The following is a 13,244-nucleotide window of genomic DNA, read 5'->3' on the forward strand; positions in this document are numbered from 1 at the left end:
AGGTAAATTATATTATTAAAAAATAAAAAATAAAACCCGTCGGAGATTCGAACCCGGGACCTCAGAAGTTGTTAAAAAATTAAAACGCCGATATCTCGAGTTCTAATTGACCGATTTAACCCGTCAAAAGATTATTTTTTTTTTTTTTTTGAACGTCCTCTAAGTCGACGATATATTCGCTAATAGATCTCGCGCAGGTCAAAAATCACCCAATTATTTTAATACTCACGTATTTCTCTAGGACACTAAGGAAATTAAACAACACGGAACAGATGATCAATTCGCAAGCATCCGGACATACTTTAACTAATAAAATGGACATGAGGGAAGCTATTAATTGACACACGAGATCGTTAATCAGTGTCACCGCCAGGAAGTTGACCTTATTTCGGAGGAATAAATCAACGTTAAAGGATCTGGCGGACACTAACGTTAAAAATATAAATAAATATATACAAAATAAAGAAAGAAAGAAATTAATTATAGTTGTAAATTCATTTTATTTTATTAATTGATCAATATCGCTAAAATTTCCTATAACGTTCTAAATTAACTTTTTAATATCATCAATAATTACCGATTTAATTAATTAAAAATCGTTAAAATAATTAAAATTTTTAAGGATTTTTTAAAGAATTTTCTTCAGAAAAAAAAAAGTTCAATTTCTGCTTGATAAAAATGTATTTTAATGGGAATAAAAATTCGATTATTACTTTTAAAAAGCACCTGTAAAAAAAAAAAAAAAAAAAAAGACTAACGCAAGCAACTAATTCTAAGGTTAGACATTAATTACCCTATAACCATTAATAAATAATGAAATTAATAAGGCTACAAGGATGCTGTTGTTTGGATTTAAGGTCCGGGACTTTGTGCATCGGGATAATTTTTTTGGTAATTATTAATTGTAATATTAATAATTAAGCAACAATAAACAGAACTAAAACAATTAATTAACTCGATTTAGATCGGCCAAATGATATCGGTTGTCCAAAGCGTGGTGCGGAACAACAAGCTGACTTGCGTCGGAGTTCCAGACCCTTTAGCGTGCCAGCGCTCGTCAACAATGGAAGTCGTCTTTACCTTGGTCGGTAACCTCATGTTCTTTGTTGTTACAGCGATAATGCTTGTTGGATCCACGCGGGTAATTTTCCCCCCGCTTAACATTAATCATTTAATCCATCAATTATTATTATTATTATTTTTTTTTTTTTTTTTTTTTTCCAGGATAATCACAAGTTAATGGTACCGTACTTGTTTCTCAGAGGAACAGGGATTGTCCTGCTCTTTGCCACGCTTTGGTACATTGGAGTCAAGTACTTACTGACGATAGTTGGTTGGGGCCTCACTATCTTAATTTTTGGAAACGCTTTTATCTGTTAGTATCGCTTAATTAACTTCTTTAACCAAATTTTAGTTAATAAAAATATTTCCTCGCAGGTCTGGAGATTTATCTGTGGCTAGTCATCAACAGCCGGAAGCTTGAGATCCAATATGACGACTATTAAAGGACTTTTATGAAAAAGTTCAATAAATAGTCAGTGCTGACCTTGAAAACTGCTATTTTTTTTATTTACGCCATGATAACTCGGTTAATTTTAGCATTTTTTTGAATTATTTTAATTCAATCTTGTAGGAAATTTAATGAGCTACAAAAAAGGTCCTTGTAATTTTTTTTTCTAGGAGCGATAGTTTCTGAGATATCGATCGATTAATCATAAAATATAAGAACTTTGCTCAAAATCCCGTTTTTCAATGATTAATGGCCTGTAACTCGGTTAATATCTATGGGATTGAAAAAAGCAAAGAAACCTTTTTTGTAGGAAATTCTCTGATTTTTAAAAAAGATTTGGATAATTTTTATCTAAAATTGATAAATTCCAAGATATCAATCGATTAATTAACAAATATTTATTTTTAAATTCTTATGGAAGTACAAAAAGCGTCTTAGGGATACAAAGGACTGTTTTCTTTGGGATAGGCGGGCAGCTGGTCGGCTCTGAGGTCCTTGTACCGACTGTAGATAACCATGAAGAAATAAAACATCACATCTGGAATAAATATAGCGTTAATTATTATGTTAACGAACTGTTAATATAAATTGTACTTACTCCACAAAGCATGACCGAAGATCAGGATGATTACTCCGATCTCAGTTTCACCGTTATTGAACGCCACTATCATAACTGCCCAAATTATAACCAAGTAATAGATCAGGCCAAATATGGACACGATTATCACTGGAAGTATGAAGGTTGGTTTGTGCTGGAAAAATATTAATCAAGATTATGCTCCCAAATTTTAAAATATTGAAACAGATAATTTTTAACTTGATTTTTTAGCTTAAATACTAGAGATCGCCTCTTAGACAGTTATCATTAATTTTGGCGCCAAAAAAGGAAAACAAACCTTTTGTGATCCATAGATCAGCATTATCGTGAACAAAATGTTAGCCAAATTCCAAATAGTGATCCCCGCAGTTTCTCCGTCGGTGAAATCCGAGCAATTTTTCATATAAAATTTGTTGCAAGCTACATCATTGCCGCTAAATGGCGTTATAAGAATCGTGATTCCTCCAATCTGATCGCAAAAAAAAACTCCAGTCATTAATTAACCCCTCAAAAAAAAAAAAAAAAAAAAATTAATATTACCAGCCCCAAAATTCCGATAATGACAACTCCAGTCTTGAGTTCGAAGCAGCAACAACAGCTATTTAATTTCCATCCCATTTTAATATATTTTAAGAATTAACGTTACAAAACACTTTTTATTGAGAACAATGGACTGAATTTTTCGGAGCAAGTAAATAGATTAAACTTTTTTTTTAGTATTAAAGTTTAATTATAGTCATTAATTACTTTAAACTTCTTCCCTGCGGCTAATTACACACTTTATTTAATTGTTCTGATGACACGAATTCCCGTTGATGATTCATGAGTTTTTCTAGAAGTTTAAAATTATTTTTTTAATCAATAACATATTCATCATTAGAAACATTATTGTGTATCTATCAGTCGATTAATCAACACATTCGGTAAAAAAGTAATCTAAAAATTTTTTAATGGAAATTTAATATGATTTTTTAATATTTCAATACAAAAAATACAAGATTAAATTTTTATCAGAAGAGATTAGACATTAATTGCGTAAGGCTGGACGGATTTATTGTAGCTTGGTAAATTAACACTTTTTATCTCTTCTTTCCTGTTGTAGAGTATCACCCAAAAGTAAGCCAGAATATCTGAAATTAAAATTCATTTTATATTAAAATTTTTAATCACTTATGGCAGATTAATTACAATAATATACAAACTTATGATTATTATTCCAATAATTAGAAAGAAACATCCGTTGGAAAAGTCGTCGATTAACAATCTGACGGTCCAAAATACGAATGCGAAGGTTTCGGCTATTAATCTTATAAATTCGAAGACTAAAAATGGTAACATCAATTTGTGGTCCTCCTGTAAAAAATTAATTGCAGTGTTACTTAATTTAAGCTAGAGATTTTGATGATTAATGGGCGCTAACTCGATTAATTTAGGTGATTTATGTAAAACAATAATACAGTAGGATAGGAAATTTACCAGGCTACAAGAAAGGTCCTTTGAAATTTTTCAATTGGAGCAATAGTTTCCGAGAGATATTAATTCATTAATCAAAAAAATCACGGAATAAAAAAAAATGGTAGTTTTTAGTGATTAATGGGCCATAACTCGTTAAATATTAATATTTAAAAAAAAATAGTCGGAATCAATCATTTAGCTAATTATCCAAGCTATAAAAAAGGTCCTGGTATTTTTTCAAATTGAAGCGATAATTTCTGAGATATCGATGGATTAATCAAAAATTTTACCTTGAGCGTTCCATAAATGAGTAGCGGAATAAAAACAGAGCCAAGTGTGTTATACGTTAGCTTCCAAATGGTCCAAAGGTCATTTTTTTTTAGGCACAGAGACGAAAAGGCCTCGCAGACGTCATGGTTAAATATCAATATCCCGTAGAAGAATACATAATTTAACTGTAATAATTAATCATCCATTAATAAGTTGTAAATTTAATTATTAATAATTAAATATCAACAAACCATCCACAAAATAGCGATTATTAACGTCCCCGTTTGAAGGTTAAAGCAACAACAGCTGTCAATTTTTCTAACCAACATTTTAGATAAAAATAAAACACCAACAGCGTCTGACAAAAGAATAAATTTGGTGATTTATTATCGTCACTTGTGTACTTACTTATTTTATTTACCTAGTGAATTTTTCTATCTTATCTTTATAGCGTCAATGAGATTACGAAAATAATAAATTAATGTTGTAATTATTCTGTAACATTTATTATTTTTTTTTTTTTTTTTTTTTTAAGATATATAATAATAATAAGACTAAATTATTATAATAGATGATTAATCGAATTGTTTTCCAAATCCGGGATTAATAATTCCACTCCCAGAAGTGATTTCTTTTTGAACCGGTTCCACCGGTTGATTAATAGGCTTCCCTCTGGAGAATATCAATTTTTCCAGGACTACAAATGGCGATTCAAAGACAAGATTGAAGACAATTGCCAATAAAAAACTTGTCACTACGTCACCGATGATGATAATTATCTGTAAAGTTAATTAATCCAGTATATATTATTAAAGCGTGATTAATTATAGTAAGGTGAGAAGAATAGTTTACCATTTGCAATTCGGTAAAGTAGATAGGAGTTCGCATCGAGTACGTTCTAATGCCCTGGATTATCACGTGGAGCAGGTAGATTGAATACGACACCCGGCTTAAGGGCAAGTAGATTGGGTGTGACAAGAATTTTGTAACAATGCCTGAAAAAGTGGGGATAAATAAGTGGTTTCAAGGTCATTTCAAGCAGTTTTGGTGATTAATCGATTGCAACTCGGTTATTATTTGTAGGTTAAGATAAATTTTGATCAAATTTTATAGAAAATTTAATGAGCTACAAGAAAGGTCCTAATGATTTTTCGCTTAGGATCAATAGTTTCTGAGATATCGATCGATTAATCACAAAACTCATAGCTTTAATAAAATTTTTGATCAACAGCCTTGAAATATCGCGATAAAAATGATTTTTTTCTACCTCCGTGGCCTAGAGCAGACATATATATGATCCAGCAGACTCCAAAACCCCATATATGCTTTGCGAGCCCACCGTGGAATATTTCCCAGTACATATTCCACATGTAATCCTCACGTTGGTAGACTCTGAACGAGAAATATCCGTAAGCGAAGGCTAGAATTGCCAGAATCCAGCCGATTAATCTTACTCCAGGACTCGGAACTTTCTTCCCGGATGAAAAAAGGTACCCCGTTAGGATTCCTAGCAGCCAAGGCCCAGAACGGGTGTAAGGACGGGAGTAAAAATTCACCAACATTGTAATGTCCGAGCTAAAGTATTCAATTAATTGATTAATCCTTAAATTCTATTGATTTAATAGCTCAATAATTAACTCTACTCACTAAGCTTCCTTGGTGATCATCGTTGTGTATTTATTGACAGCCGCCACAGTAGCTGGTGTGATTACCGATGCAGCAATGGCCGCCCAGAGGATGGTTAATCCCAACTTCGGCTTCTTGTAAAGCGGATAGAGGATTAATGGGCTCACCCAGAACAACTGCATGTCCACTGCCAGGTACCAGGTATGGACTAGGCATGTCTGGAATAATTTAGACACTTGTTGTTAGTGATTTATCATCGATTAATCGCTTATACTGACCATTCCTTGAGCGTAATGAAAATTGTAACCATACAGGAGTATTGGCACCCAATTTTTCTTGCAACTGATACTCTGGTTGTAAAACGCTGTCTGCCATAGGGCTCCTGAACTCATTTTTGGAAGTAGGTATATCGAAAATAGCACCAGCGCTCCGACCGCGGGTGTTAATCTGTGTTAATAATTTTGTGGATTATATTAGAGTCGTTATAACTTGGAAAATATTTGTCCTAAAAAAATTTATAAAGAATTAAAAATTATAGAAAATTTAATTTTCTACAACTTTTATTCCAAAAGTTTATTTCTAAAATTGATAGGTTAGAAGTTACAGCCCGTTCCCGTTAACCATCCTTTTGATTAACCACTAACTTTCTTAAAATTTTTTACCTTATGTATCGATGTAAATAGTACAATAAAATATTAAACTTGCGTCTCTTAGCCATTTCTTTGAGAAACAAGTATGAAGTTAAGAATCCAGTGATCGCAAGAAAGGTGTCCAGCGAATAAATAGCCACAAAAACGTGAGTCGACCGCCAAGAGTAGTACCACTGAAAAAAGAAGGACAGTTATTGATGATGAACGGCCGTTAATCAGTAACTTACATCCTCGATTCCTCCCAAATTGATAATACAACTGCTGAAGGAATAAATATAGGCATGAACGAAGACTATCCAGAACATGCTGAAGACTTTGAGACCTGCAATAGCGGGAATGTTATCCTTTGAGACTTTGGTGCTCAGGATGCTTTGGCCGTTGACGATTAATGAAAATTTTCCGAGGGTGTTGATCAAGCCACTGTTGATGCTGGTGAACTTTGAAAGTAATTCGCAGAAGGTGCAGATTAATAGGAAGGTCACAAGACAACCAAAAACGCCCCTGAAAAGATTATAGGAAAGGGAAAGGGGTTATAAAATTTTTCTAGCTCTTGCTAAAATTTTTGATTGTCCCTTGAATATTTTGTAACATTAATTCTGGTTGAAATATTGCAATCATGCTTAAATTTCGATGACGTAGTCGTTAAATATTACAGTAATCGACAACAATTGTTCCTTGTGATAACTGATGAATATTAAATTCATAAGCAAGCAGTGAGTTATAATAAAATAATTCGTTAACAATGTTATCAAATGCATTATCACGGAACATTTGCTTGCACAGGTGCGCTTAAAAGTATGTGATATTATGTTAAAAATATATTTTTGATTGATGGCTGTCTAACATTTGGAGTATTGATTTAATAAAAAAAAATCAGAGGGACAAAAAATTGCTTATTAATCCAAAATTTGATAACTTGTACAGAATTTTTAATGATTAATTGATATGTATCTTATCTCCAAAACAATTGACTTTATGAAAAAAATACCTACAGAGTGACTTTAGCACCGAGTTCCCAGGGCTGATTATCAATTTCGGAGCAGGTAGCGTTTTTGATCACGATCTTATGATTGCCAAGGTACTGTTCAGCCATATTCAACAGCTTCTGCATCTTCTCCTTGACCTGCTTCGGGCTGCAGGTTGCTGGAAAGCAGACACTCATCAAAGATTCAACAGGCAGTTTTGTTGAATTGAAATTCCCTTCGAGGGTGTACATGCAGTGCTTCCCTCTGATGGTCTCATTCCCGACAGTGGCGTTGACCTTGAGGCACTGGTCGTACATCCCCAGGTCCTTGATGTTCCCCTGGAAGATCCCCGAGGGAATCTTTGTGCTCGCGTCAAACACTAACAAACGAAAGGAGCCATTAACTTGAAAGCCTTCTCAGAACAAAGGGCAAGGGCAGGAGGAGTGTCAACTAATTAACAAAAACAAACTAACGGTAGAACAGGGGCAATGTGTTAATAAAAGGTTAAATACTTTCCAGCGCCCAGAGCTCGAAATTTTGAAGTGAGTCCTCGAAAATTTGGATTTGGTGGTCGCATTTTGCCTCCAGGGAATTATTTTCTGGAGCGTAACTCTCTGAGACTCGTAGCAATGATAGAAAAGTCTTTACTGTTTTATTGGTTCTTCCCGGAGGATCCGCGGAACTCAACGAGAGACACACCAGGATCAACAAACTCTGTTTTATTGCTACCACTTCGACTGACATTTCGGATCAATATGACTTATCATCGCTCCTTACTATTGAATATTAATGAGACCAAGCTTGGTTAATCAATTTGCCTTAAGACAACAACAGCATGTTAATCATATATGTTTTTGGATTTTTTTATAAAAATTTTTTGGAAGTCATCAAACTTTGATATAATCGAATTATTTTCTTCAAACTTTTAAAAACAAATGTAAAGGCTACTTCAAATTCTTTCGTAACATTTATTTTGTTCAATATATTAATATTACTCTTTTATTTATCTTAAACATTAACAGATTAATATCTAACTACTTCTCAAATTCATTATTAACGATTCCGTTCTCAACTAAAGTATCTCCTTCTTACAATTTCTCGAAATTATTTTTATCAACAGTCTCGCGTTGGTTTACTTTCTCTTTTCCGGTGAGTATCAATTTTTCCAGGACCAAAAATGGTGACTCAAAGACCAGACTGAAGACAAATCCGCTGAAAAAGCAGATCACCAGGTCGTTGATAAATCTTTCAACCTGTAGATAAATTAATTATAGGTTAATGGACTTTTTAGACGACGTTTCAATTAAAATTGCAAAGCTCACCATCTGTACGTCGCTAAAGTAGGCTGGAATTCGGGAGGAAGCAATTTTAATTGTCTGAATTTGATAGTGAAGGAGGTACATCGAGTATGATAATCTACTGAAGGGCAAATATATCGGTAGTGAAAGAAATTTTGACAATATTCCTGAAAAATAAAAGTGTAGTCAGTCGATTAATCGATCTATCAACGATTTTGATTGATTTTTCGATAATTAAAACGATTTTTTTTACCTCCGTGGCTTAGAGCAGACACATAGATAATCCAGCAGACTCCAAACGCCCAAAAATGTCTCGCGAACGCGGCCTGGAAGGTTTCCCAGTAGATATTCCACTCGTAGTCATCTTGTTGGTAGATTCTGTACGTAAAAAACGAGTACAGGAAGGCTAGAATCGCCAAAATCCAGCCAAGTTTCCTCCCTCCAGGGGTGGGGAGTCTCCTACCGGTTGCCAAAATGTACCCCAATAGAACTCCTAGGACCCAGGGCCCAGCCCGAGTGTAAGCAACAATGTAAAAGTAAAGCATCATGTCTACCGTGTTGCTGAGACTGCGAAAAAAATCGATTAATGCTTGGCTTTTCCCTAAAAATAGTGAATTAACATTGTCTACTCACTCGCCAATCGGTTTTAAGGCAACAGTGAACTTATTGACAGCCGCTACAACAGCTGGCGTGATTATCGACGCAGCAATGGCAGCCGAGAGGATGATTAATCCCAGCTTGGGTTTCTTGTAAAGCGGATAGATGATTAATGGGCTCACCCAGAACAGCTGCATGTCCACTGCCAGGTACCAGGAGTGGCCCATACACATCTGGATGAATTAAGTCACTTGTTAAGTTCATTATTATGGTCGATTAATCGGTCATACTGACCAGACCATCTTTGTAAACGTAATTGTGAATATAAAGGAGCATCGGCCACCAGTTGATTCTGCAGTAGTGACTCTCAGTAGTTATTAGTGTCTGCCAGAGGGCGCCTGAGCCTAATTTTGGAAGCAAGAAGGTTGTAAATAACAGCACCGCCATGAACGCCGGTGTTAATCTAAGTTAATCATTTTGTAGGTTATTTTAAAATGGCTGTGAATTTAAAAAAAGGCTGTAAAATCGATATTTTACCTTAAATATCGATGAAAATAATAGAAAAAAATGTTAAAATTGCGTCCTCGAGCCATTTCTTTAAAAAACAAGTACGAAGTTAAGAAACCGCTCATTGAAAAAAATGTATCCACTGCATATGGAGCTGTAAGGATGTGCATAGCGCTCCAGGAGCGGAACCACTACCATAAAAAATTGATAAGTCAATATAATATAATATACTCAAGATAATAATTTATAATTAATAATGATGATTTACTGTCAAAGCATCAGCAGAATTAATGACGCTGCCGAAGAAATTGTGGATGTAAGTGTGTCCTAGAATGACCCAACACATACTGTAGAACCTGATGCCTGCTATAGCTGGTAGGTTTCCTTTACCGATCTCAGTGCTCAGAATGCGTTGACCGTTTATGATTAATGAGAATTTGGAAAGAGTATTAACCAAGCTGCTGTTGATGCTAGTGATTCGCGACAGCAGGTCACAGAAGGTGCAGATTAATAGAAAGGTCACAAGACTCCCGAAGACTCCACTGAAATAAATTCGCACTGACTAATAACCTAGTTAATCAACATTATAATCAAAAATACCTACAGAGTGACTTTAGCACCGAGTTCCCAGGGCTGATCATCAACTTCGGAGCAGGTAGCGTCTTTGACCTGGATCTTGATGCCGCCCAGGAACGGTTCAGTCATGTTAATCAGCCCCTGCATCTTCTCTTTGACCTGCTTCGGGCTGCAGGTCGCTGGGAAGCAGACACTCAGAACAGGATTTACAGGCAGCTTTGTTGCATTGAATTCCCCCTCGAGGGTATACATGCAGTGTTTCCCTCTGATGGTCTCGTTCCCGACAGTGGCGTTGACCTTGAGGCACTGGTCGTACATCCCCAGGTCCTTGATGTTCCCCTGGAAGATCCCCGAGGGAATCTTTGTGCTCGCGTCAAACACTAACAAACGAAAGGAGCCATTAACTTGAAAGCCTTCTCAGGACAAAGGGCAAGGGCAGGAGGAGTGTCAACTAATTAACAAAAACAAACTAACGGTAGAACAGGGGCAATGTGTTAATAAAAGGTTAAATACTTTCCAGCGCCCAGAGCTCGAAATTTTGAAGTGAGTCCTCGAAAATTTGGATTTGGTGATCGCATTTTGCCTCCAGGGAATTATTTTCTGGAGCGTAACTCTCTGAGACTCGTAGCAATGATAGAAAAGTCTTTACTGTTTTGTTGGTTCTTCCCGGAGGATCCGCGGAACTCAACGAGAGACACACCAGGATCAACAAACTCTGTTTTATTGCTACCACTTCGACTGACATTTCGGATCAATATGACTTATTATCGCTCCTTATTATTAATTACAACTAACGTAGTGACTCGGCAAGCTAGATAACAATCTAGAAATTACACTGCTGATAGTCAATAATAACGAGAATTTGTAGCCGGTGAATCTCAGTGCATAAACAACTTTAATTATCAGTCATTCTTTATATTCACACTTTGGCTTACGTAACTTACAATCGTCAGCTATTATTATTCACATTGTTAACTATTTTTAGATACTTTAAATTCTCGATGTTTCTTAGAAGGAAAATTATTTTAAGCAAATAATAATATAATAATTATTCTTTAGCAATCAGAATAATTAATTGACCAGACAATTGTTCTACAATTCGAGTTATCTTATCATTCATGTTTTATTATTGGTTATCTGATAAATAAAATTAAATCAATAAAAATAACGCATACGTATACTTATCACTAATTTAATTAATTTAGTAAATAAATTATCTTGCAAAGGTATCATAATAATAATAATAATAATAATAATAATAATAATAATAATAATAATAATAATAATAATAATAATAATAATAATAATTATACATGTTATGTATTTTAGTTGTTGTTGCTAGATTAATTAATAAATGAGATTTTAGAATTGGCAATATTTATCCTCTGAAAATTTACAAAAATAAATTACAATAATAATTGAGGCAGTTGAAATCGAAAATAAATAATAATAAAAGAAATTTAAACAGTGACAGAAGGTTTATGTTCCTTGGTGACGACGTAGAACTTGTGTTTTTTTCCAAGCAAGGCCCAGACGACTGCGATGTTCTCGGTGACAAGGTTAAAGGGAATGATTGCGAGGGCTCCTGAAATGAACGCCAGATACCGGAAGAGCCCGAACCTACTTAAGGAGAAGGATTTTATAACTCCGAAGACGTACATGTAGATGCTCATCGCCCCGATGAACGCGCACAGCCCGTCGAGGATTTTCGGACAGCTGATGGGACAGAGCCCCGCCAGGAGAATGTTTGAGGTTGACAGTGGTAGGGTCACCCACGAGTACCAGCTGACCCTCAGCAGGAGCTTGTTCTTCAGGGGAATCTGCCGGGAGTGGATCACCAGATAGATCCCCTGGATCCACCGCTTACGCTGCTGGATAAAGTCCCAGATGGTGAAGGGGGACTTTTCCCACATCTCGCCTTCGATGAAGTTAAACGAATGCCCGAGGCTGAAGGCCTTCAACGCGAAGAAACAGTCCTCGGCGATTGACCCGTCTATCCCGTTGTCGAAGCCGACCTCTCTTTCGGCCCCCGCCTGGAATAAACCCCCAAAAATTATAATCATCATAATACAGTGATAGATGATCATTCGAGAGAGCTTATTACCTGTGTGACCACGTAGGAGCCTTTCATGCTGAAGAGCGGCCGGTGGAACATGTTGAATTGGAACCGGAGCTTGCCCATGTCATCGGCGACGCGGAAGCAATCGGCCATTGTCGTTACCCAGTTGACCACCGTCTCGTTAGCGTAAGTTATCAGTCCCTGGCCGAAGGGGTGCTTCCCGTCCAGGACAAAGTTCAGGATCCCCCTTAGGGAGTTCTCAGTCAGGAGAGTCTCCTCATCGAGGTGGATGATCCAGTCGTGCTCCGCCAGCTTATTTACCCCCTCCTCGAGGCAGTACTGGAGGGCCCGAGCTTTGAAGAGGGCTCCTGTCTTGGTCCGGTACTCGCTCGGGACCACCAGCTCCCTCAGTCGCCGGTGGGACTTGAGCCCCAGGGGCTTGTCGGTCACCACCTCGATCTGGAAGTTCTCCAGACCGACATCGAAACATTTGTTCAGATTCCAGGTGACGTTCCTCGAGACCAGGTGAGGATAGTCCCCCCGAGTGACCACCCGGATGCTGATAAACGGCGCCAAAAGGGGCGAACCCTTCAGAGTCACCTTGTCCGGGAAAGCGTTGTACAACGTCAGTCCCAGGAAGTTGAAGAGCGACTGCGGAAGCGCCAAAAGCGTCAACAGTCTCAGTAGGAACAGCAGAGGCGCCATCACTCCGTACCGCTCCCACGAGTCTATCCTCGGTCTTTCTTCGCTGTCCAGGATGCTCAGCACTCCCGAGGTGTACTCGAAGGTTGTTATTATTATCAGAAACATCAGGCAGCAGTGCGACACATATTTTACTGTACTTGTTATTGTCATTTCTGCTACTACCACTAGTTTCTGGTACAGACTACGATGGATGCCTCGGACTGAGATCATTAATGCAAGACCACGTTCTGATAAATTCCTATCAGTTGCATATTTTCGTGCCTAGTTGTACTTTATTTTAATTTTCTTCTGGAATGATCTTGGATTAAACATTTGGTTGATTCTTCGTGACCTAAATCACTCAGCCGAGACATTAATTAGTCGCAGAGCTTATTTGCCTGAGAATAATCAACTATCTTAATCCGATACTAGATAGCAGACATTCTTAT

At 36.6% G+C, this 13,244-nt stretch overlaps 4 protein-coding genes across 4 annotated transcripts; 1 reads left to right on the forward strand and 3 right to left on the reverse strand.

Annotated features, from left to right (window-relative positions):
* The first annotated feature begins 815 nt into the window (after nt 1-815).
* LOC141533906 (uncharacterized) lies at nt 816-1,641 on the forward strand. The gene is made up of 4 exons (XM_074253001.1): nt 816-891; nt 965-1,141; nt 1,225-1,375; nt 1,438-1,641. Exons 2-4 carry the CDS (start codon nt 974-976, stop codon nt 1,503-1,505), a joined length of 387 nt encoding a protein of 128 aa, XP_074109102.1. The 5' UTR covers nt 816-891; nt 965-973; the 3' UTR covers nt 1,506-1,641.
* A 303-nt stretch (nt 1,642-1,944) lies between these two features.
* LOC141533850 (uncharacterized) lies at nt 1,945-2,726 on the reverse strand. Its single transcript, XM_074252941.1, has 4 exons — nt 2,649-2,726; nt 2,407-2,577; nt 2,109-2,262; nt 1,945-2,048 (listed from the first exon to the last, which is right to left on the reverse strand). The coding sequence occupies exons 1-4, from the start codon at nt 2,724-2,726 to the stop codon at nt 1,945-1,947; spliced, it is 507 nt and encodes a 168-aa protein (XP_074109042.1).
* Nucleotides 2,727-3,051: 325 nt separating this feature from the next.
* Nucleotides 3,052-11,073, reverse strand: LOC141533851 (uncharacterized). Its single transcript, XM_074252942.1, has 22 exons — nt 10,566-11,073; nt 10,081-10,432; nt 9,745-10,018; nt 9,507-9,667; nt 9,264-9,432; nt 9,006-9,202; nt 8,626-8,939; nt 8,397-8,539; nt 8,166-8,327; nt 7,587-7,824; nt 7,102-7,453; nt 6,337-6,610; nt 6,122-6,282; nt 5,738-5,906; nt 5,481-5,677; nt 5,101-5,408; nt 4,686-4,828; nt 4,255-4,612; nt 4,085-4,191; nt 3,854-4,018; nt 3,311-3,461; nt 3,052-3,238 (listed from the first exon to the last, which is right to left on the reverse strand). Exons 1-18 carry the CDS (start codon nt 10,795-10,797, stop codon nt 4,409-4,411), a joined length of 4,050 nt encoding a protein of 1,349 aa, XP_074109043.1. The 5' UTR covers nt 10,798-11,073; the 3' UTR covers nt 3,052-3,238; nt 3,311-3,461; nt 3,854-4,018; nt 4,085-4,191; nt 4,255-4,408.
* Nucleotides 11,074-11,215: 142 nt separating this feature from the next.
* On the reverse strand, nt 11,216-13,236 carry LOC141533934 (beta-1,4-mannosyltransferase egh-like). Its single transcript, XM_074253047.1, has 2 exons — nt 12,157-13,236; nt 11,216-12,085 (listed from the first exon to the last, which is right to left on the reverse strand). The coding sequence occupies exons 1-2, from the start codon at nt 13,024-13,026 to the stop codon at nt 11,513-11,515; spliced, it is 1,443 nt and encodes a 480-aa protein (XP_074109148.1). The 5' UTR covers nt 13,027-13,236; the 3' UTR covers nt 11,216-11,512.
* Nucleotides 13,237-13,244: the final 8 nt, after the last annotated feature.

The sequence above is a fragment of the Cotesia typhae genome, unplaced genomic scaffold, assembly GCF_013202065.1.
Source record: "Cotesia typhae breed Kobodo isofemale line unplaced genomic scaffold, CoteBio_Ctyphae scaffold_121, whole genome shotgun sequence".
Taxonomy (NCBI): Eukaryota; Metazoa; Arthropoda; class Insecta; order Hymenoptera; family Braconidae; genus Cotesia; species Cotesia typhae.

Coding starts and splice junctions, on each gene's coding strand:
- LOC141533851 (XM_074252942.1), bottom strand. CDS start 10,797: ATGTCAGTCGAAGTGGTAGCAATAAAACAGAGTTTGTTGATCCTGGTG. Junction 10,433..10,565: donor CGAGCTCTGGGCGCTGGAAA/GTATTTAACCTT, acceptor TTCGTTTGTTAG/TGTTTGACGCGAGCACAAAG. Junction 8,940..9,005: donor GCCTTAAAACCGATTGGCGA/GTGAGTAGACAA, acceptor TTTTTTTCGCAG/TCTCAGCAACACGGTAGACA.
- LOC141533850 (XM_074252941.1), bottom strand. CDS start 2,726: ATGGGATGGAAATTAAATAGCTGTTGTTGCTGCTTCGAACTCAAGACT. Junction 2,263..2,406: donor TGATCTATGGATCACAAAAG/GTTTGTTTTCCT, acceptor ATATTTTTCCAG/CACAAACCAACCTTCATACT. Junction 2,049..2,108: donor CTTCGGTCATGCTTTGTGGA/GTAAGTACAATT, acceptor TATTTATTCCAG/ATGTGATGTTTTATTTCTTC.
- LOC141533906 (XM_074253001.1), top strand. CDS start 974: ATGATATCGGTTGTCCAAAGCGTGGTGCGGAACAACAAGCTGACTTGC. Junction 1,142..1,224: donor TGCTTGTTGGATCCACGCGG/GTAATTTTCCCC, acceptor TTTTTTTTCCAG/GATAATCACAAGTTAATGGT. Junction 1,376..1,437: donor TTTTGGAAACGCTTTTATCT/GTTAGTATCGCT, acceptor ATTTCCTCGCAG/GTCTGGAGATTTATCTGTGG.
- LOC141533934 (XM_074253047.1), bottom strand. CDS start 13,026: ATGATCTCAGTCCGAGGCATCCATCGTAGTCTGTACCAGAAACTAGTG. Junction 12,086..12,156: donor GCTCCTACGTGGTCACACAG/GTAATAAGCTCT, acceptor GGTTTATTCCAG/GCGGGGGCCGAAAGAGAGGT.